This window comes from Bufo gargarizans, chromosome 1 (assembly GCF_014858855.1).
Source record: "Bufo gargarizans isolate SCDJY-AF-19 chromosome 1, ASM1485885v1, whole genome shotgun sequence".
In the NCBI taxonomy this organism is placed as follows: Eukaryota; Metazoa; Chordata; class Amphibia; order Anura; family Bufonidae; genus Bufo; species Bufo gargarizans.
The window spans coordinates 535,643,373-535,667,881 of NC_058080.1; the positions used below are offsets into that span (position 1 = coordinate 535,643,373).

The window sequence follows — 24,509 nt, forward strand, 5'->3', positions numbered from 1 at the left end:
AGCTCAGGCGTTTTCACTGGGCCAGGGATCATTTAAAATGGAGTGTGGCAAAATGGAAGACTGTTCGGTGATCAGACGAGTCACGATTTGAAGTTCTTTTTGGAAATCTGGGACGCCGTGTCATCCGGATCAAAGAGGACAAGGACAACCCAAGTTGTTATCAACGCTCAGTTCAGAAGCCTGCATCTCTGATGGTATGGGGTTGCATGAGTGCGTGTGGCATGGGCAGCTTGCATGTCTGGAAAGGCACCATCAATGCAGAAAAATATATTCAGGTTCTAGAACAACATATGCTCCCATCCAGACATCATCTCTTTCAGGGAAGACCCTGCTTTTTTCAACAAGATAATGCCAGACCACATTCTGCATCAATCACAACATCATGGCTGTGTAGGAGAAGGATCCGGGTACTGAAATGGCCAGTCTGCAGTCCAGATCTTTCACCTATAGAGAACATTTGGCGCATCATAAAGAGGAAGGTGCAACAAAGAAGGCCCAAGACGATTGAACAGTTAGAGGCCTGTATTAGACAAGAATGGGAGAGCATTCCTATTTCTAAACTTGAGAAACTGGTCTCCTCGGTCCCCAGACGTCTGTTGAGTGTTGTAAGAAGAAGGGGAGATGCCACACAGTGGTGAAAATGGCCTTGTCCCAACTTTTTGGGGATTTGTTGACACCATGAAATTCTGATTCAACATATTTTTCCCTTAAAATTGTACATTTTCTCAGTTTAAACTTTTGTTCCGTGATTTATGTTCTATTCTGAATAAAATATTAGAAGTTGGCACCTCCACATCATTGCATTCAGTTTTTATTCATGATTTGTATAGTGTCCCAACTTTTTGGGAATCCAGTTTGTAGTAATGGCACTCCAGGACATAGTATATCCAAGTATATCACCCACCATAGGACAGCACATGTCCCGTGATGGCTATCTCATATAACCTTATTTTTAATCAGTATTATAACATCCAGATTTATCCAAGATCTTGCATCCACCCTGTGTTTATGTATGTTAGTGAAAACTGAATGTTTGAAATTTTTCTCATTTATTGAAAAGCAAAAACTAAAATGTTGCATTAACATAAATATTCAGACCCTTTACTTATTACTTAGCTCTGTCGAGTTGGATGGGGATCATTGGTAAACAGCCATTTTCAGGCCTCTCAAGAGATGTTCGATTGGGTTTAAGTCAGGGTTCTGACAGGGCCACTCACATTCACAGAGTTATCCTGTCCTGGTTGTATACTTGGGTCACTGTGTTGTTGGAAGGTGAACATTCAGCCCAGTGTGAGGTCCAGAACACTCTGGATCAGGTTTTCATTCAGAATATCTTTGCTCCATTCAGCTTTTCCTCAACTCTGACCAGTCTCCCAGTCAGAGCCCCTCAAAAACACCATGCTTTACTGTGGAAATGGTATTGGTTAGTGCCTGGTTTCCTCCAAATATGACACTTAGTTGAGGCTAAAAAGTTCAATTTTGGTTTCATCAGACCAGAGAATCTTGTTTCTCACCATCAGAGAGTTCTTTAGGTGCTTTTTTCCCCAAAACTTGCATGTGTCTTTGAGAAGATGATTCTTTATGGACACTCTGCAATAAAGTCCAGATTGGTGTAATACTGTGGTGATGGTTGACCTACTTTTCTCCCATCTGCACAAAGGATCTTTGGAGCTAAGCAAGAGAGACTATTCAGTTCTTGGTCATCTCTCTTACCAAAGCCTTTTTGCCCTGATTACTTAGTTTGGTAGGGTGGACAGCTATAGGAAGTGCCCTGATTGTTCCAAGCTTCTTTGACTCCAGAGGAAAAAAGCTGTCTGGTTTGAGAGCTGCACTTATACAAGCAGACAAACAACGCGAGTTTGTGAGCGTTTGCGTGTTTGATTTCAAGTGTGTGTTTTTATTTTAAGTGTGTGACTTTAGATTACGTGACTTGAGATTCAGGGACTTTAGGAGGGGACTACAGTAAGTTAGATTCTTATCACTGCACCATATTGTATTTTTTCTCTTTTCTTGCATAATCCCTATTTAGTATGTGTTCTATTATTAAAAGCGCAGTTCAGTGCACATCTTGTCTAATGTATACAGTCCTGGAAGAGCCGTTTGAGTGTACATATCTTTGTTCAAAATGTTAGAAAATTGCCAGTTTGGAATCGCACATCGTGTATCTAACCGGGCGAGTTTCAACACTGAGAAGCGTTGACAATTTGGAAAAGAGTTTGCTGCTCACTGAGCAAGCACTCTATAGGGTAGATGTGAGGGGTGGGGGGCAGTGATAGCGAGGAGGCTCAGGAAAATGAGGTAGATAGCTGGATAACAGTTAGAAAGCAGTGTAGAGGGAAGAGTGCCAGGGAGGATAGCCCTGATCTGACACACCCCAACAAGTTTGCTAGGTTGGCAGATGAGGGGGATGTCAGTTTAGGGAGAGCACTGCTACAGGCGGGCACTTCCTCTGGCAGTCAGGGGAATGTCAGCTCCAGTAAGCAGGGGACCAGGACAGCAGGGCAGGCCAGACAGGTGCTGGTAGTGGGAGACTCAATTATTAGGGGTACAGATAGGGCGATCTGTCACAAAGACCAGGATCATCGAACGGTGTGTTGTCTTCCTGGCGCTAGAGTTCGACACATCGCGGATCGGGTTAACAGATTACTGGGTGGGGCTGGAGAACATCCAGCAGTCATGGTCCATATCGGAACCAATGACAAAGTTAGAGGTAGGTGGAGCGTCCTTAAAAATGATTTTAGGCGTTTAGGTCACGCGCTTAGGGCAAGGACCTCAAAGGTAGTGTTTTCCAAAATACTAACTGTACCATGAGCCACACAAGAAAGGCAGCAGGAGATTAGGGAGGTTAACAAGTGGCTCAAGAACTGGTGTAGGAAGGAGGGGTTTGGGTTCCTGGAGAACTGGGTCGACTTCTCTGTCGGCTACAGGCTCTATCGTAAGGATGGGCATCTGTGTTGGGGAAGAAGATGGCTAGAAGGTTGGAGTGTTTAAACTAGGGATTGGGGGAGGGTAATTACGTTATAGAATGGGAAGATAGTGCAGATAGAGACCAGGGGCAAGGTAATGGGACTGGGGGAGGAATGGAAGGAGGGACTAGAACAGTTCAGAAAGAAATGTGTAGAGTAAAAAATATAAATAAACCTCTTAATTGTATGTATACTAATGCCAGATGCCTGACTAATAAAACTGGTGAACTGGAATTAGTGATGTGTGAGGAGAACTATGACATAGTAGGAATAACTGAGACATGGCTGGATGGCAGTTAATGTACAGGGTTACAGTCTGTTTAGAAAGGATCGCAAAAACCGGAGAGGAGGAGGGGCCTGCCTTTATGTAAAGTCCTGTATAAAATCCACAGTCTGAGAAGATATAAGTGAGGGACATGAACCTGTGGAGTCACTGCAGGTAGAAATACATGGAGGCAAAAACAATAATAAAATACTAATAGGACTTTATTATAAACCACCTAATATTCCAGAGTCCACAGTCTACTAAACGAGATAGACGAGGCGGCAGATCATAACGAGGTTGGTATTATGGGGGACTTCAACTACCCAGATATTGTCACGGTAAGTGGGGAAAGGAAGAACACCAAATAAACAAACTACCACAGTAACACAGACTAGGTCCCAAACCTAGAGAGGAGGGGGATGGTAACCTCCTAGTTATCCCTGAGCCTCTCCCTGACTGCTAACAGTATGCTAATCCTAATGGTGGAAAAACTCATACACTATAACCTAAGACCTGCTGAAACTGTCACAAACCCTAAATTAGAGAGCGGGGATGAGACTGCCGGGGCTTTCCACCGTAAAGGGACCAGCGTCTCCCTGAGACCTAGAGACAAAACACACACAAAGTAGAAACAGGAGGACTTAGCTTGAGATGAGTAAGAAGCAAGAGAACCTCTAACAACCAGCTTAGAACTCCAGAAGGAAATAACAACCGCAAGGTCTGCAGTGAGAGGCGGGCTTAAATAGATCCATTAAACAGCAAATGAGCAGAACCCGTGGAGAGGTGAGATCCTGCCCACAACAACAGACAGCAAGGAAAAACAGAAATACCTTTCAGATAGACTGACGTGCTGCAAATCTATCTGATCTTCTCAGACCTCTCATAGGGCAGGCAGTGACAGATATAGACTGGGAAACTGAAACCTGTATATCTCGTAAAGGAAACAGGTTCTTGGCAATAACCAAAGACAATTACCTTTCCCAACTGGTTCAGGGCCCGACTAGAGGGACAGCCATACTGGACTTTGCATTAACCAATAGACCTGACAGAACAACAGATGTGCAGGTTGGGGGACACCTGGGAAATGGTGACCATAAAGTAATAACCTTCCAATTGTCCTTCAAAAGAGTGTTTCTTCAGGGAGGAACAAAAATGCCAAACATCAAAAAAGTAGAATTTAGCCAACTAAGAGAGGCCATAGGCCTAACTAACTGGGACAAAGTCGTCAAAAATAAAAATACAACCACGAAATTGGATATTTTTAAATGCATCCTAAAATCTAATTGTGAGAGGTACATACCTTATGGGAATAAAAGGTTAAGAAACAAGAAAAAACAATGTGGATAAATAGAACTGTAAAGAAAGCAATAAATGACAAAAAGAAAGCATTTAAATCACTAAAACAGGAGGGTAGCGAGGAAGCACTGAAAAACTATAAGAAAAAAATTGAATATGTAAAAAACAAATAAAAGCAGCCAAACTAGAGACTGAGAGATTAATTGCCAAAGAGAGCAAAACTAACCCTAAAATGTTCTTCAATTATATAAATGGTAAAAAGTATAAATCTGAAGGTGTCGGCCCTCTACAGAGTAATGGGGGGGAGTTGCAGAGAACGAAGATGAGAAAGCAAAGCTGTAAATATTTTTTTCTCCACTGTATTTACTGAGGAAAATAAACTGTCAGATGAAATGCAGAATGTGAAAGTAAATTCCCCATTAAAAGTGCCCTGTCTGACCCAGGAAGAAGTACAGCGGCATCTTAAAAAGACTAAAATAGACAAATTGCCAGGAACAGATGGCATACACCCCTGTTTCCTAAGAAAATTAAGTAATGTCATAGCCAGACCCTTATTTCTCATATTTAAAGGGAATCTGTCAGACGCAAAAGCCATCCCAAACCGCCAGCAGTACCTTCAAGTAGATGGCAGTGAGTTTCTAATGATGATTTTCTTACTGCATTCAGATGAGGCAGAAGTATGAAAAACTTTCTTTTATCCTCTACCTGTGCTATTTTCCAATCAGGCTTGAAGTCAAGGGGGCAGCGGCGTCCTTGCTTCATGTCAAGGTAACCGCGCCCCCTTCCCTGCCACTTCGCTGCCCCTCTGGATAGATTGTAGGCTCGGGTAGATAAGTGGCAGATGAGGTTTAATACTGACAAATGTAAGGTTATGCACATGGGAAGGAATAATGCAAGTCACCCGTACATACTAAATGGTAAAACACTGGGTAACACTGACATGGAAAAGGACCTAGAAATTTTTGTGAACAGCAAACTAAGCTGTAGAAACCAATGTCAGGCAGCAGCTGCCAAGGCCAATAAGATAATGGGTTGCATCAAAAAGGGGCATAGATCCCAGTGATGAGAACATAGTCCTACCACTTTACAAATCACTAGTCAGACCACACATGGAGTACTGTGTACCGTTCTGGGCTCCTGTGAACAAGGCAGACATAGCAGAGCTGGAGAGGGTTTAGAGGAGGGCAACTAAAGTTATAACTGGAATGGGGGGACTACAGTATCCTGAAAGATTATCAACATTAGGGTTATTCACTTTAGAAAAAGGAGGACTGAGGGGAGATCTAATAACTATGTATAACTAAATCAGGGGTCAGTACAGAGATCTCTCCCATCATCTATTTATTCCCAGGACTGTGACAAGGGGACACCCTCTGAGTCTGGAGAAAAGAAGGTTTGTACACAAACATAGAAGAGGATTCTTTACGGTAAGAGCAGTGAGACTATGGAACTCTCTGCCTGAGGAGGTGGTGATGGTGAGTTTACTAAAAGAGTTCAAGAGGGGCCTGGATGTATTTCTAGAGTGTAATAATATCACAGGCTATACCTACTAGAGAGGAATCCAGGGAGTTATTCTGATTGCCTGATTGGAGTCGGGAAGGAATTTATTTCCACTTAAGTGGGGAAAATTGGCTTAATCCTCACAGTTTTTTTTTTGCCTTCCTCTGGATCAACTTGCAGGATAACAGCCTGAACTGGATGGACAGATGTCTTTTTTTCGGCCTTATAAACTATGTTACTAATTTAAGAAGTGCAGAGGTCACTGTGCTCATGGGAACTTTCAGTGCAGCAGAAATGTATTCTCTTCTCATTAGGCTACATGCACACGACCATACATTTTGGTCGCAGAAAAATCCATCTTTATTGGGTTTTTTGCAACTGTCGTGCCACAGTTGCAGCATGTTGCAGTGCGGCACTACAGGCTTCCATTATAAAAATTGTCACGCGACAAATGTTGTCATGTAGACCTACCCCTACTCTTCTACAGATCTGTGCCTCCACAAGATCTTGTCTCTGGGCATTACCACAAGTTCTTTCCTCTTCATGTCCTGTTTTTTGCTCTGATATGCATTGTCAGCTGTGAGACCCTATATGCATGTATCTTTCCAAATCATGTCCTATCAACTGAATTTACCACAGGTGGAGTCCAATCAAGGTGTAGAAACATCTCAATGATGATCAAGAGAAATACGAGAGCCCCCAAGCTAAATTTCAAGTGTCATAGCAAAGGGCCTGAACACTTAAGTCCATGCTAAATTTTATTTTTTCCTTTTTGACAAATTTGTTAATATTTCTAAAACTCTGTTTTCATATTCTCATTAAGGAGGTTTAGTGCAGGTTGACAGGGGAAACTTGATTTTTAATTTTAGCAAAAGGCCGCAACATAACAAAATGTGAAAAAAAAAAATGAAAGGGACTGGAGGCTTTCCAGATGCACTGTAGATACAGCCACAGTGATATTTTATTGAATTTTAAGCAAGACTTTATTTCTGGTTTCTTTATTTAGGTGGTCTGGATTATCTGGTTTTGAATCATATTAGAGGAAGTGGGTCATTTGGATCTTTTAATGGTGACATGGATGATGTGCTGAGTACCAACAATGTCAATTTTCTCAGTTACATCCAGCTGACGTCTACAGCACTGAAGGCACTACTAGATTCCCAAGGGAGCATCGTTGTTATGTCCTCTCTGAGTGGTAATATTAATGGTTTATTAAAATGCTTTATTAAAATGATTATTGTTAGGGCACCTGTAGATTAATTCAACAGTCTAAACTATCAAATAGGTAGAATTCATTGTGAATCTGTACCAAGTCTACACAGCATCAAAACTTCCTAACCCTCCCATCCCTACACCCACCTAAGGAAAATCAACATAAGTACCATGATTCCTGCCTTATATTGTTCTCATAGTGAAAGAGGAAGATGAAAAGAGACAGTGCTGGAACATGGGGAAATGATTAAACCACTGGATACCAGGTACTGAATTTTAAATTCCTTCACCATCCTAGACCACTAGGGATGGTGTTAACCAATTCAGTCTCTAGACCAGGGGTGGCCCAAAAAAAAAAAGGATGACTACCATGAGCCATAAGCTATACATTTACACACGAGTCATCGTATTTTTCGCCCTACAAGATGCACCTAGGTTTTAACAAAGAAAAATAAGAGGAAAAAATATATATATTTTTTAATTATTCCCTTTTTATTTTATTTATCAACACAAAAAGCATATAAGTACATATACACAAGATCTTTAGAAAAGTCAGAACCAGTGCAACTGGTCAAATAAGTCAATACATCGTGATTCACAAATATGACTTATAGCAAAATCTGGAATATGGGTCAGCCGACCTAATTTATCACGCATTGTGAATATTACGATTATTGATACAGTCTTGATTCCAAGATCTGAGCATGTCAAACCTCAACAAAAAGGAAAAAGAGTCTAACATGTTCACATCTTGATCTAACCTGACATAAGCATAAATCAAGATACTGCTTAATGCTATATCTAACTTCACACATTATTCTCCTGTTCAGATACCAACAGAATGGTGTTATAGGAAATAGCAGTTTGTCCTATGACTTGCCTGTTCCCAAGGTTCTAGCAAACCATTAAACCATAATCTCTAATCAGAAGGCCCTTGATCACACATGTTTCCCTGTTCTCCGATATGTGTCAACCATGGCTGCCAAGTGTTTAGGAAACCTTGTCTGTTATGAGTCTCCCAACTCGCCAACTCCTCCATTCTGCACAGGTGATTCATTTTCTCCTGCACGTGACCTCAAAATCCCATCTTTGTATAGTATTACCAACCCTCGGCGACTCGCCCCAGAGGGACCGGTAATAATCAGAGGAGGTGGACAACCTCGAGAGATCACCAAATCTGAGCTCAGAAACTGAGTCCCACACCAGATTAGTCTCAACCACTCTGTCAGATAGTACATGAGGCAAAGCATCTAGAGGGGTTACTGGGGATAAGCGGCCCTTACTGAGATTCAGCGCAGGAGACTTCTGACACCACTTAATAGTGCTGTTGGTAATAACACTTATAAGCCCCGAGGTGCCTGATGTAGGAACTTTGTGCCATAGCAAATGTTCACCCTGCTTCCCTAGCACTGCTCTTTCCATGCGCACATGCAAGAGTGCATCACTCGATCTGACTAAAGCTAACCATCTCTCTAAATGTATAGCCTGGACATATGCATACATATCCGGTAGTGAAATCCCTCCTTGTTTCTTCTTTCGTGTAAGTAGGGAGTAAGGTAGTCTAGCTTTCTTATTGGCCCATAGATATTTCCCCATGATGGACCTCAACTTATCTAGAAAGGCTTTAGATACAGAGATTGGTAGGGAACGCAGTACATATAATAGCTGGGAAGGATGTATGTAGTTAACACATTTTTCCTACCTATCCAGGAAATCCTAGGGATCAAGGATTTGTTAAAAAATGTTAGAACTTTCGCTACTAGGGGAGAGTAGTTTAGACGAAACATGTGGGCAGGATTAGCTGATATCAACACTCCTAGATAATTAATCGCAGAGGTAGGCCATTTGAATGGGGATATATCTTTAATTTATCTCAGTTGGGTGGGGGTTAATGAAACCCCTATGGCCTCGGATTTCTCAAGGTTAATTTTAAAATTGGAGATCTCTCCAAAGGTTCTGAAGATATCTAATACCCGTGTCATGGCTTTGTTAGGATTGGTGATCATCAGTAGCAAATCGTCGGCAAAGGCCGCCATCTTGTGTGTGTCGCCACTTAGTTGCACTCCTTTGATATCAGAATCTTGTCTAAATTTCAGCAGCAATGTTTCAAAGACTAAGATGAAAAGAGTTGGGGAGAGAGGGCAGCCCTGCCTAGTACCGTTCCTAATAATAAAAGGGTCAGACAGGGAGCCATTTACCATAATGCGGGCTGTGGGAGCTGAGTACAATGAGAAGATAGCTGCTATGAATTCCATTGGGAAACCAAAAGCTAGTAATGCGCTACGCGTGTAAGTCCATCCTACTCTGTCGGATGCCTTTTCGGCATCTGTCCCCAATAGGACTAAAGGCATGTTTTTCTTCCTGGCGTAACAGACCGCGTTTACCACCCGGCTGATATTATGTCTCCCCTCTCTACCTGGCACAAATCCTACTTGTCCCTCTCCCACAAGCCCAGGCAACAAACCCGCCATGCGGTGACTTAATAATTTAGCCCACCATTTTAGATTTGTGTTAAGGAGCGAAATCGGCTGATAGCTTCCACATGCCTCTGGATCTTTCCCCTCTTTGGGGATGATAGTGATATTTGCCTCCTGGACCTGTGGAGGAAAGAACCGAACCACATAGTATGGAATTATTGGAAATAAATGGTAAGAGACTGGCACTCAATTATGTGGGTCATATAGAATGTGGCAATTTATTACAGCAATTAATCACACTTAAAAAGATATACAATAAAATGCAATCAGTGCGATGCGTGCGGTGAACGCATTGCACCCGCACTGAATCCTGACCCATTCATTTCTATGGGGCTGTGCACATGAGCGGTGATTTTCACGCATCACTTGTGCGTTGAGTGAAAATCGCAGCATGCTCTATATTGTCTGATTTTCACGCGACGCAGGCCCCATAGGAAGCGTGAAAATCGCATAGCATCCGCAAGCAAGTACGGATGCGGTGCGATTTTCACGCACGGTTGCTAGGAGACGATCGGGATGGAGACCCGATCATTATTATTTTCCCTTATAACATGGTTATAAGGGAAAATAATAGCATTCTGAATACAGAATGCATAGTATAATAGGGCTGGAGGGGTTAGGTGAATCACCATGGTAAAAGATCATGTGACGTACCATGTGATGACCGGAGTGACGTCATCAAAAGTCCTTAACCTCTATTTAATGCAGCAGCTCACCCCAGGTCCTGTTCAGTAGAGGAGACACAAGGAGATGCCGGCTTTGCGATCAAGTGGACTAAGGTGAGTTAAATTATTTTATTTTTTTTAACCCCTCTAGCGCTGTTTTACTATGCATTCTGTATTCAGAATGCTATTATTTTCCCTTATAACCATGTTATAAGGGAAAATAATACAATCTTCAGAACATCAATCCCAAGCCCGAACTTCTGTGAAGACGTTTGGGTTTGGGTACCAAACATGCGCGATTTTTCTCACGCGAGTGCAACGCATGACAATGTTTTGCACTCGCGCGGAAAAATCGCGCATTTTCCCGCAACGCACCCGCCTCTTATCCGGGAAAAAAAACTGACGCCCGTGTGAAAGAGGCCAAAGAGGAGCATGCTGCGATTTTCACGCAACGCATAAGTGATGCGTGAAAATCACCGCTCATGTGAAAAGCCCCATAGGAATGAATGGGTCGGTATTCAGTGCGGGTGCAATGCATTCAACTCACGCATCGCATCCGCGCGGAATACTCGCCCGTGTGAAAGGGGCCTAAACGGTTTTAGTAGATCTGTTTTATCCTCGGAAGATAAGGTAGGTATAGTAAATCATTAATGCGGGATTGCAGGGGAAGATTCTCATGTGTTCTAGTATAACAGAACCTACAGAATTCCCTCACAATTGCTGGGGTAGCGGTTAATCTAAGCCCTCCCTTAAATTTAATTACCGGGATAAAGGATTTATTTCTCTGAGACTTCAACAGGTTCGACATTAATTTGGAACCTTTGTCCCCATGTGAGTAACGCAGTGCCTGAAGTATTTTAGCAGATTTAACATTCAGTTTATCCTTTAGTTGAGATCTAAGGGATTTTAGCTGATTCAGTACCTCGGCAGTCTGGGCTGCTTTATGTATTTTTTCTAAAGTGGAAATTTGCAAGAGCAGGGAATCTATAATCTGGGTCCTTTGTCGTTTGACTTTGGATCCTAAGCTGATAAATTCTCCTCTTATTACCGCCTTGTGGGCTTCCCACAAAATCGGGCTCGTAATCTTGGGGAACTCATTCAGACTAAAGTAATCTAAGAGTACCTTATTAAAACGTTTCCTATGTGCAATCTCCTCTAACAGAGTAGTATTTAACCTTCAAGACCAGGACTTCCCAGGGATATCTCTGATTTGTAACTTCATGCTCACAGGGGCATGATCCGAAATTGTTATAGACCCTATAGAAGTATTCAAAACCGCAGATATAGCGCTGTTAGAAAGGAACACATAATCTAGGTGCTGGTAGGTGCCATGGACTTTGGAGAAAAAGGTAAAGTCCTTAACCTCCGGGTGAAATAATCTCCATACATCAGATAGTCCCACGTCTGCCAGAGCCACTTGAAGTCTACGTTTTTGTTTCTCTGATAGATGGGGCGTGACAGATGTGGAGTCTACCGCATGATCCAATGTGAGATTAAAATCACCTCCTAGTATTAAGATTCCTTCAGCAAAGTTTTTCAAGGGATCAAGCATCTGAAGGAGCCATTTAATCTGTCCCTTATTCGGGGCGTAAATAGTGGCTAAGGTGACCAGTGAATTTAGGATTTTCCCCTTAATAAACAAAAACCTTCCATTGGGGTTAATCAATTTCGCTGTCACCTGAAGTGGGAGGTTTTTACTTAGTCCAATGGAGACACCTCTTGATGCCGAGGAATGGGTGGCGTGATGCCATTCTGGGAAATGCTTACTAGTCATATTGGGAACATGGGTGTGTCTGTAATGCGTCTCTTGTAAAAACACTACTGTATATCTGGGTTTTCTTTCCTAAGCGTATGATAAACCTGACTACGTTTCTGTGGTATATTCATTCCATTCACATTAAGCAAGTAAAGTGTGTTGTCATTGTATCTTAATACCAGCACCAACTTCCATACCTGGTACCTGGCCTCAATAACAGGGCATGCGATCTGCAGAACCGCGTTTCGGTGGATCGCATGCCCTATTATTGAGGCCGGGTGCCGGGTATGTGATACTGCTGCCGGCAGCTGCTGCCTCCTATACTTGAATTAATGTATTAATTACATTCATTAGTGCGCCCCCCCAGTATTATAAATTATAGCCATTGGTGGCGCAGTGCGCCTCCCCCAGTATTAGTATCATTGGTGGCGCAGTGGCCACAGGTGCACCCCCCCCCCCCGTCGTTATATTCATTGGTGGCAGTGGCCACAGGGTCCCCTTCCCCTCCTGTTCATTGGTGGCAGTGGCAATCGGAGCCCCAGCAGTGTATTCGCGGGGCTCCGATCGGTTACCATGGCAGCCAGGACGCTACTGAAGCCTTGGCTGCCATGGTAAGCTCCCTGCTGCTGTGTGCACAAAGCACAGGGCAGCAGGGAGAGTGTAAGATCCTATTCACCCTAATGGAGCTGTATTAGGGTGAATAGGACAAGGGTTTTAGCCCCTAAGGGGGCTAATAGTAAATAAAAAGTTTAAAAAAAAAGTTTAAAAAACCCAACATACTAAAAGTTTAAATTGCCCCCTTTCCCAATTTTACATATAAAATTTACAAACAATAAAAAATAAACCTATTACATATCGCCACGCCCAAAATATTTCCTATGCGGTGAATGCCATAACAGAAAAAAAATTTGATTCGCCATTTTTAGTCACCTTGTACCCCCAAAAAATAAGATAGGACTGTTCTATTATAACCCGGACGTTCCATAAAATATGCAATGCACACGGCTTTTTTGGTGTTTTATTTTTTCCGCGTGGTATCAAATGATATTAAGTATCGCAATATTTTTTATGGTATTAAAATCTAATAAAAATTTTGGTATTGTGACAACCCTACCTAGACCATAAGGAATGTTATATTAACCCTATCACTACCTTAGGCCACCACTGATGCTGACATCAATATCTTCAACAACCCGTCCTAGAACTGGATTAGAATGGGTTGTCTCCACTTGTACATCTGCTTAGAGGGAATCAGGGGGCAGGGCCTCGTTATACTATGCGCTGGGGCTTCCTTCACTTCACACTTCTAGGATTTGCTGTCAGGCAACTCAGCCTGGCAGCATATCTTATTTACGGTCGCTCCTTTACTACCCTGTTCTACAGTAGATGGTAATAATGTGATCCTATACATCAGACATGCTCAACCTGCGGCCCTCCAGCTGTTGTAAAACTACAACTCCCACCATGCCCTTCTGTAGGCTGTCTGGGAATGATGGGAGTTGTAGTTTTGCAACAGCTGGAGGGCCACAAGTTGAGCGTGCCTGATTTACATGCTATGCTGTAATGGCTGACCAGTCTGACAGGAATGGGAAAAGGGATGTAATCCTGCTCTGCATTCCTGTCAGCAGTGGCGACTCTAGGAACAATATATAGGGGCAGGGGGGCACATAAGATACCACAGTCAAAAATTGGGGGGCACTAATAACTTTCACCACTTAATCATACTACTGAAAAAAAACTAAATAAGTACCGTATATATAAAAGAGATTACAAAATACGAGAGTATTGCGGTATGCAGGGATACCTTTTTATTGTACTAACCTAAAACTTAAAAAGACAAGCTTTCAAGAGTTTTCCTTTCTTCCTCGGTATTGCTTCAGACCTGAGAAAGAGAGAAACTTTTCTTTATAGTTTAAAGCAGTTTCAGCAAACACCAGGGCTGTGTAAATAATCCCATATGTTAAACATGTCACTAAAGAAGACCAATGAACAGACGCTCACAGGCTTATTCAAGAGGGTGAAGAGTTTGGAGAAGGGAACAATCTAGGACAATATAACTGAATAGGAAAATGAGCTGAATTGGAGAATTTTTTTCAAATCAGCTATGTTGTCCTATATTGTTCACTTCTCCTGACTTCTCCAAACTCTTCACCCTTTTGTGAAATAACCCTGTGGGTGTTGTTGGTGTGTGCAACTAATACTACTTATTCTGCTTGTAACACAGAATGCGGAGGTCAGGGGTGCGTGTAACGCAGAGTGTGGCGGTTAGGGGCGCGTGTAACTCAGGGTGCGCTAGTCAGGGGTGCATGTAACGCAGGGTGCGCTGGTCAGGGGTGCATGTATCGCAAGGGGCGCTAGTCAGGGGTGCATGTAACGCAGGGTGCGCTGGTCAGGGGTGCATGTAACGCAGGGGGTGCTGGTTAGGGGTGCATCGCAGATAGAAAAGGTACTTACAGTTCTGATGTGCTTTGTCCTCGTGCCTTTTTCCTCAAGGCGTGGTGGCAGGGGAAGGGGCGCGCAGCGATGTTTCCTGATGTTAAATCCCCAAGCCGCATTCTTTTCTGCCTCTGCAGGCCAATGGCAGTGCTGCCCTCTCCCTCCCAGCCAAAAGCAGCTGAGGTGGGTGGGGGAAGATTCACTTGGCTACCGACTGCCGAGGAGCCCGTAGTGAAGCGGGTAGGCAGCATGGGCAGTACTTTCAGTTTGGCAAAACTGACAGATCACTGCTGTACTCAGAGCCGTCTTTAATATTGATTGGACCTTAGGCAAGAATTTACTTGGGCTCCCTGGATCCTGCCTTCCCATACCCTAACATGCAATCACGCCCTCCACCACAACACACACACACACACACACAAAATACACACACCTCATAGAGTAGTAAACTTTAATAATGATGAGTGGCCACTAGAGGTGTTCCTTGGCAGTAATGTAAATACTGCTATAGACACCAGAACTACTATGTTTAGCTGTTGTGGCTCTGGTGACTATAGTGTCCCTTAATATAGAGGAAAAAAAAGAATCGGCACAAAAGTAACAAATAAAATGGCTGTATAATTATTCTAAAAATTAAAAACGCACAACTTCTGACACAAATATATAGTATTTTGCAGATTACTTTTTTTTTTTTTTACAATGTGCAGATAGTACTGTACTACTAACCCCTCCATCCACCCCTACATACAGGGTAATACAGCGCCACATACCTCTTACATCCAGTGACGTCTCTTTGATGTAGATGTTCTCTTTCCTCATCTTCTCCTTTCAGACCAGACCACCATTTTTCAGCCATTTATCGTCTCTGCAGTTAACAAACAAAATCTTAGTTTACTACTTTTCCATCATCCTCCCATCCTTTGGACAAATCATCATACCACCCCTAATACTGTGCCGCTGTGCTCCTCAATACTATACTGCAGAAACAGATAAAACCCTGATAATAGTAGTACCATGCAGATAGTGCCCTTTAATAATTATTGGCACACAGTGCCCTAAAATAACTGCGCCCAGCAAATAGTGCCCCTGACAATAATAGTGTAAACATAACGTCCCCCAAAAATAATTGTGGTAAGCTGATACTGTGCTAAGGTGCCCCACAATAATAGTGCTCCCAAAAGTCCCACCAATAGGAATAATTCTCTTCTAGAGCACACATAGTAGTAATACTGCTCCTACAGTGCCCCCAACATGTCCCCACTGTGCCCCAGAAGTAATAATGCTCCCATAGTGCCCATACTAGTAATCAGGTTCCCCATAGACCCCCAGTAGTATTAAAGCCCATCGTAATGCCCCCCCAGTAGTAATAATTCTCCTTATAATGTGCCAGTGCAAAAAATACCCCCTTTTAATGCCCCCAGTTGAGCTAATGTCCCCATAGTGCCCCCATAATGTGCCTGTATAAAATACCCCTATATAGTGCCCCCAGTAAATGCCCCATAGTGCTCCTCTCCCCCTTCTTCCTAGGGCCCCCCATAATGTACCAGTATAAAATGCCCCATATATAGTGCCCCAGTAGATGCCCTCAATGTCCCCCAAAATTTGCAAGTATAAAATACTACTTCTTAGTGCCCCCCATAGTGCCCATAGTACTCCTCTCTCCCCTTCCCCATAGTACCCACCATAATGTGGCCAAGTATAAAATACCCCTATACAGAGCCCCCATATAAAATACCCCTTCTTTGTGGCCTCAGTAGAAGCCCCCATATTGTTCCTCTCCCCCTTCCCCCATATAAAATACCCCTTCTTTGTGGCCTCAGTAGATGCCCCCATAGTGCCCCCAATAATGTGCCAGTAAGAAGTGCCCCATAAATGCCCCTATAGTGCCACCTAATAATGTGCCAGTAAAAAGTGCCACCAATAATGTGCCAGTAAGAAGTGCCCCCATAATGTGCCAGTAAGATGTGCCCCCATAGATGCCCCCCAATAATGTGCCAGTAAGAAGTGCCCCATAGATGCCACCATAGTGCCACCCAATAATGTTCCAGTAAAAAGTGCCACCAATAATGTGCCAGTAAGAAGTGCCTCCATAGATGCCCCCACATTGCCCCAATAATGTGCCAGTAAGATGTGCCCCCATAGATGTCCCCCAATCATGTGCCAGTAACAAGTACACCATAGATGCCCCCCAATCATGTGCCAGGAACAAGTGCCCCCATAGATGCCCCCAAACATGTGCCAGTAACAAGTGCCCCCATAGATGCCCCCCAATCTTGTGCCAGTAACAAGTGCCCCCATAGATGCCCCCAATCATGTGCCCATAACAAGTGCCCCCATAGATGCCCCCAATCATGTGCCAGTAATAAGTGCCCCCATAGATGCCTTCAATTATGTGCCAGTTACAAGTGCCCCCATAGATGCCCCCAATCATGTGCCAGTAAAAGGCGCCCCCATAGATGCCCCCAATCATGTGCCAGTAGTAGTACCATATAAGAAAAATAAACACTTATACTTACCTTCATCAGGCTGGCAGCGATGCGATGCAGGCCTCTTTCGGCCTGTGTTCCACGCTGTACGGCTCAGGCGGCGCAATAGTGCCTGCAGCCTAGCAGAGGAACGGGGAAGGGAGACGTCTCTACCTCCCCTGCCCCGCCGCAGCACTTCCATCTGTATCGCTGTCCTGAGGACGGCGATTCAGATGACTATGGAGATGAGTGCTTCCACAATGGAAGCGCTCATCTCCCTGTGCCCTGCCGCCACCCCCCACGTCACCAGTGTCTAGCGGGGCTCAAGAGGCAGCTGCCTTGGGCCGCCCAGGAGCAACTGGGCCCGGGACAGCTGCTCCTTTTGTACCATTATTCTCAATTGTAGAACAACGTTCTTATTCTGCCATAGATAGTAATGGAGCAATAGTACATAAAATATGCTGTCATTCCTACGCGCTGTAAAACGCTCAACAGGCAAGAACCAATGATTCCCTATGGGAATGGTTCTCATCTGAGCGTTTTACAGCGCGTATGATCGCGCTGTAAAACGCCTGACGCCTCAAGAAGTACATGAGCTTCTTTGGGGCGTCTTGTCGCGCGTTCCCGTACATAGACTTCAGCGGGAACGCGCGACAATGGGCGTTCGCTTGTCTCTGTATGCGCGATTGCAAACACCCGTACAATCGCGCATACAGAGCGCTCCATCGCGAACGCTCAGGTCTGAACCCAGCGTAACTGTAAGGAGCTGTGGAGCCAACCTGTCCTAGTCACAGGCTGCTTTCTTCCAAAAACTGAACTACATCTGTCCATAAGCTGTTACTTTAGTAGAGCTGAGCAGTAATATCAGACACAACCTATAGGCAGGTATGGCGCTGATTCTGTAAGAAAGCAACTATGTTTTTCTAAACCTTTTTTCTACCCCTTTGTGTGCCTCCTTGCTTCTCCTGCTTCCTCTGCCAACCCTTGCCTCTACTTCATGATTGACAGGGCCAAGCAAGATGACTATGCAGGAAACTGGCCCTGTCAATCAAGGAGAGGAAGTGTCTGGCAGAGGAGACAGCAGGTGCAAGGGTGCATCGAGTGGCTTGGGCCCACCCTTAAAGCTACTCATTTGCATATTTAACTACTCATTTGCATATTTATCACAAGTGCTTTTCTCCAGAATGAAGCATTGAAGTGAAAGGTATCATTACATTCAGATGAGATAGCCCTACAAGATACCTGGTTTAATAGTGAATTTCTTGTTGACAGGCTCCCTATAAAAGGTAGATAGTATTCAGAGGCGGACTGGTCATAGGACCTATAGAAAATTTTTGCTGTGGGCGATGGCCTGGGGGGCAGCCCAAGCCCATCTCAGCATGGGGCAACTTTTAGATTTTTTTTCCAGGGCCACTTTAGGTTCCTAGTCTGCCCCTGATAGTATGGTAGCTAATATGCATAGGAGATGCTGAAAATTGTAGATGATTTATAGCAAAATGTTAATTAAAAACTGTCCCACTTCCCAACTACCTCATTAGTAGTTACCAGATATGACTGATTGATAAGCACTCTTATCCCAAGTTTGCAAAATACATGGTTTTGTGAAAAGAGAAAACTAAGGCCCAGATTTACTAATGTGTCTGTGTCAAAAATCTGTCTAATAAGTGGTGCAAAATGGCACAATTTGGTGTAACTAGGGATTCTATACTTTTTTCTGACATTCTCAAGGAGGGCAGGGCACCCTTTTGCACCAACATTATGCCACAATTCTAGCGTAAACTATGGTCTCAAAGTAAGCCAATAGTTGGTATACAGTCAGAGAAAAGTGTCTATTCCTGTATCATATGTATCATCCAGCCTGAGCCCATGTGATAAATCTGGTGCAGATCCTCAGCATAGGTCATCAGTATCAGATAAGTGGGGAACTGACTGCCAGCACGTCCGCTGATCAGCTGTTTGAAGAGAACTCAGTGCTCATATGAGCGCTGTGTTCTCTGTTTACCTTCTTGCCATCCACATTGCTGTGGAGTTGTAATTACACCCACTCACCGTCCACACGGCAGTGGAGCTGTAATTGCACCTGCTCAACATTCACATTGCAAAGGAGGTGTAATTAAAACTGCTCAGCCTCCACATTGTAGTAGAGCTGTAATTACACCCGCTCACCGTCCACACTGCAGTGGAGCTGTAATTACACCTGCTCACCGTCCACATTGCAGTGGAGCTGTAATTACACCCGTTCACCGTCCACATTGCAGTGGAGCTGTAATTATACCTGCTCACCGTCCACACGGCAGTGGAGCTGTAATTTCACCTGCTCACCGTCCACATTGTAGTGGAGCTGTAATTACACCTGCTCACCGTCCACACTGCAGTGGAGCTGTAATTACACCCGCTCACCGTCCACATTGCAGTGGAGCAGTAATTTCACCTGCTCACCGTCCACATTGTAGTGGAGCTGTAATTACACCTGCTCACCGTCCACACGGCAGTGGAGCTGTAATTTCACCTGCTCACCGTCCACATTGTAGTGGAGCTGTAATTACACCTGCTCACCGTCCACACTGCAGTGGAGCTGTAATTACACCCGCTCACCGTCCACATTGCAGTGGAGCTGTAATTACACCTGCTCACCGTCCACACTGCAGTGGAGCTGTAATTACACCCGCTCACCGTCCACATTGCAGTGGAGCAGTAATTTCACCTGCTCACCGTCCACATTGTAGTGGAGCTGTAATTACACCCGCTCACTGTCCACATTGCAGTGGAGCTGTAATTACACCTGCTCACCGTCCACATTGCTGTGGAGCTGTAATTTCACCTGCTCACCGTCCACATTGTAGTGGAGCTGTAATTACACCTGCTCACCGTCCACACTGCAGTAGAGCTGTAATTACACCCGTTCACCGTCCACACGGCAGTGGAGCTGTAATTACACCCGCTCACCGTCCACATTGCAGTGGAGCTGTAATTTCACCTGCTCACCGTCCACATTGTAGTGGAGCTGTAATTACACCCGCTCACCGTCCACATTGTAGTGGAGCTGTAATTACACCCACTCACTGTCCACATTGCAGTGGAGCTGTAATTACACCTGCTCAACATTCACACAGCATTGGAGCTGTAATTACACCCGCTCACCGTCCACACGGCAGTGGAGCTGTAATAACACCTGCTCACCGTCCACATTGCAGTGGAGCTGTAATTTCACCTGCTCACCGTCCACACGGCAGTGGAGCTGTAATTACACCCGCCCACCGTCCACACGGCAGTGGAGCTGTAATTACCCCTGCTCACCGTCCACACTGTAGTGGAGCTGTAATTACACCCGCTCACCGTCCACATGGCAGTGGAGCTATAATTACACCCGCTCACCGTCCACATTGCAGTGGAGCTGTAATTACACCTGCTCACCGTCCACACTGCAGTGGAGATGTAATTACACCCGCTCACCGTCCACACGGCAGTGGAGCTGTAATTACACCTGCTCACCGTCCACATTGTAGTGGAGCTGTAATTACACCCGCTCACCGTCCACATGGCAGTGGAGCTGTAATTACACCCGCTCACAGTCCACATGGCAGTGGAGCTGTAATTACACCTGCTCACCGTCCACACGGCAGTGGAGCTGTAATTACCCCTGCTCACCGTCCACACTGTAGTGGAGCTGTAATTACACCCGCTCACCGTCCACATGGCAGTGGAGCTGTAATTACACCCGCTCACCGTCCACATTGCAGTGGAGCTGTAATTACACCTGCTCACCGTCCACACTGCAGTGGAGATGTAATTACACCCGCTCACCGTCCACATTGCAGTGGAGCTGTAATTACACCTGCTCACCGTCCACATTGCAGTGGAGCTGTAATTTCACCTGCTCACCGTCCACATTGTAGTGGAGCTGTAAGGACACTCCAGCTGAGATTGGGGAAGTTGTTACATTGCAGTAACAGGCCAGAGCCCGGTATATTCCAATACAGGCCTGCAGGTGGCAGCACTGCATTGGAATACACTGAATGCTGTATTCTGTAATGGATAACTATCCATTACAGATTACAGGTAAAGTCTAACAGGTTAAGTCTAATGATTGCTTGTTATTGTTTTAGTTTTATTTTAAGTAAAAAAAAAAATATACAGTAGATCACTCCTCAAAAAAATTAGCCCTCACACTGCTCCATAGATGTAAATTTAAAAAAGTTATGGGGCAGAGTGTAGAATATGGCAATATAAAGGGGAAAAAAAACATTTTTACAAGGTTTTTATTTTTTTTCTCTGTATTAAAACACAAGAAAAATGACATAAATGTGGTATTATTTTAATAGTACTGACCCAGAGAATGAAATTGATAAGGTACTATTTTACCACATAGGGAACACCATAAAAACAAAACCCATAACATTGTGGCAGAACTGCATTTTTTCCACAATTGCACCCCATTTGGAATATATTCCAGCTTAGCCACTACATAGTATGCAATATAAAATAGTGCTATTTGAAAGTACAACTTGTCCCTCAATAAACAAGCTCTCACACGGCTATGTGAACGGAAAAATAAAAAAAAAGTTATGGTTCTGGAAAGGCAGAGAGATGGAAGAAAAAAAACAGAAAACCACCGGTCCTCTAAAAGTTAAAACGCATACTGAAAACGTTGTCAAACAGCTAAAAATAAAGCTGAGCATCCCTTTAATTACCCATTCGGGTTTGATCTTTCTGAAATATTTACCCACTTTTTCTCCTTTAAATACAATATAGAATGCCTAATTCAAGGTTGAGTCAGCTGGAACATATTGTGACTATAGCTCTTCTCCAAACAGGACGTATTGGGGCACCATTTACAACAAGTTACTGTGCAACCAAGTTCGCACTGGAAGGCTTCTACAGTTCCCTCCGCAGAGAATTTGATCTCAACAAGAATAATGTATCTGTCACTATGGCTGTCCTGGGATTTATTGATACAGGTGAGGTCCATGGCATCTGCTTGGGTGCTGCTCAACATACACTAAGACATTGAGGTAGAGTTATCAAAATTGGTGTAAAGGAAAACTGGCTTAGTTGCCTATAGCAACCAATCAGTTTCCAGCTTTCATTTTTAAGATTATTTTTATTTTTTTACAGTAAGCCATCCAATCCCAATTGTGCCCAAACACAATAAGAATATCCCCTTAGTGTCCACTAGGATGTCCGTTAAGTGTCCCCCACTCAACAATGACCCCCTTAAATGGCCCCCACACTGATTAAGATGGCAGCTGCAATGACAAAACGCCATCATACCTGCTGCGCTGAGCCACAGATAGCACAGTGCGGTGCAAGTTCTGCTCATAGTAGATATGTCCCCATAATGCCCCCTCACAGTAGTTATGTCCCCTTAGTGTCCCTCACACTAGATATGCCCCTTTAGTTCCCTGTCATAATAGATATGTCCCTTTAGTGTCCCTTCCCAATAGATATGCCCCCTTAGTACCCCCTCAGAGTAGTTATGCCCCATTAGTGTCCCTCACACTAGATATGCCCCTTTAGTTCCTGTTCATAATAGATATGTCCCTTTAGTGTCCCTTCCCAATAGATATGCCCCCTTAGTACCCCCTCACAGTAGTTATGCCCCATTAGTGTCCCTCACATTAGATATGCCCCTTTAGTTCCCTTTCATAATAGATATGTCCCTTTAGTGTCCCTTCCCAATAGATATGCCCCCTTAGTACCCCCTCACAGTAGTTATGCCCCATTAGTGTCCCTCACATTAGATATGCCCCTTTAGTTCCCTTTCATAATAGATATGTCCTTTTAGTGTCCCTTCCCAAAATATATGCCCCCTTAGTACCCCCTCACAGTAGTTATGCCCCATTAGTGTCCCTCACACTAGATATGCCCCTTTAGTTCCCTCTCATAATAGATATGTCCCTTTAGTGCCCCCCCCCCAGTAGATATGACTTCTTAGTGTACCCCCACTCTAGATATGTTCCTTTAGTTCCCCTTCACAATAGATATGTCTCTTTAGAGCCCCCTCAAAGTAGATATGACTTCTTAGTGTCCGCTTACACTGGATATGCCCCAGTAGTGCCCCCATCGTAGATATACCCCTTTAGCGCCCTCTCACAAAAGATATGCCCCTTTATAGTCCCCTCAAAGTACATATGTCTCTTTAGTGCTCACCACACTAGATATGCCAATTTAGTGCCCCCTGACAATAGATATGCCTCTTTAATGCCCCCTCACAGTAGATATGCCCTTTTTGCCCCCTCGTAGTAGATATGCCACTTTATTGCGCCCTGACAGGAGATATGCCCACTTAGTGTACCAATAGTGATATTTTGTATCTTTTAATAAAATAAGCACTAGTTACCTAGTGCCCGTTCCACCAGAGCACATCATGCCATGTGCTTCTCCCACTCAGCACAGCGGACATGACAATGTCATTTAATTGCACCTGCTGCTGGGGTCAGGGAGCACCGGCCAGGGAATGGTGGAGCAGTGAGGTGACGGCACCCTGCTTCATCAAGGTATAGAACTTTATGTAAGTGCTCAGGATGTACATACAGTTGAATGTGGGACATGCAGGGGTCCGGACGGCTGTTCGCGGTCTGCCTGTTGAGTACCCCTGCTCTAGGTTAATATTAATTAAGGTCAAGTCTACTGGTATCAGATCGAATGGACTATGTGACATGTGTTTTTATTTTACAGAGAGTGCTCTGCGTAAAGTAGGTGACAAAGTGACCATGTCAGCATCACCCAAAGAGATATGCGCTGATGAGGTGGTAAAAGCAGCCGTCTTACGGAAACCAGAAGTGTTTTATCCTTTCTGGGGTATTAAACCATTTGTGATGTTGCGAGATTGGACTCCAACTCTGATTAGCTATATACTGGATAAATTCTATGTGCTAGAAAATATTCAGTGAACAACCTGAATCAATAAAACACTGAAATTTGTACGTCTTCATTTTGTGAACACTTTGTTTATTAGATAAATTATGCTAAAATACTATTATGGTGTCATACAGGGGCGTAGCTAAAGGCTCATGGACCCTGGTGCAGAAGTTTAGCTTGAGGCCCCTTTCCCTCAGCGCTTTGTGGCCAGGGGTCAGGGAAGCACATTGCCTCCGTGCTGCCTGAGGGAAAAACTGAAACGGCACCCCCACCATGCCAAACTCTTGACCTAACCCCTTCCCTCCAGCCAGAGATGTAACTTGACCAGCATGCACTTTCTATAATACCAGTGTCTTCTTATGTTGCACACGGGTCTTTGGGCCCCTCAGGCTCCTGGGCCCAGTAGCGATTGCTACCTCTGCAACCCCTATAGCTATGCCCCTGGTGTCATACAAAGCTGTGGCCACACCAAGTAAATGGAAGATGAGATGCAGTAACCCAGCATGGCCTTTCTGCTTGGAGCTCTTTGCTTCTGACACCGTCCACTGTGTTTTTCCGGTTCCAGGCAGCTGCTGAAAACCCCTGATCAGTGGAGCTGCTAGGTGTTGGC

General features: G+C 44.2%; 1 protein-coding gene across 1 annotated transcript in view; it reads left to right on the plus strand.

Annotated features, from left to right (window-relative positions):
* LOC122934148 (hydroxysteroid 11-beta-dehydrogenase 1-like protein A) overlaps nt 1–23,962 on the plus strand; it is a 75,724-nt gene extending 51,762 nt beyond the window's left edge. Inside the window, exons 5-7 of the mRNA XM_044289378.1 lie at nt 7,034–7,222; nt 21,853–21,996; nt 23,717–23,962. Coding sequence (XP_044145313.1) covers nt 7,034–7,222; nt 21,853–21,996; nt 23,717–23,931 — 548 coding nt within the window. The 3' untranslated portion in view covers nt 23,932–23,962. The remainder of the gene's footprint in view (nt 1–7,033; nt 7,223–21,852; nt 21,997–23,716) is intronic.
* Nucleotides 23,963–24,509: the final 547 nt, after the last annotated feature.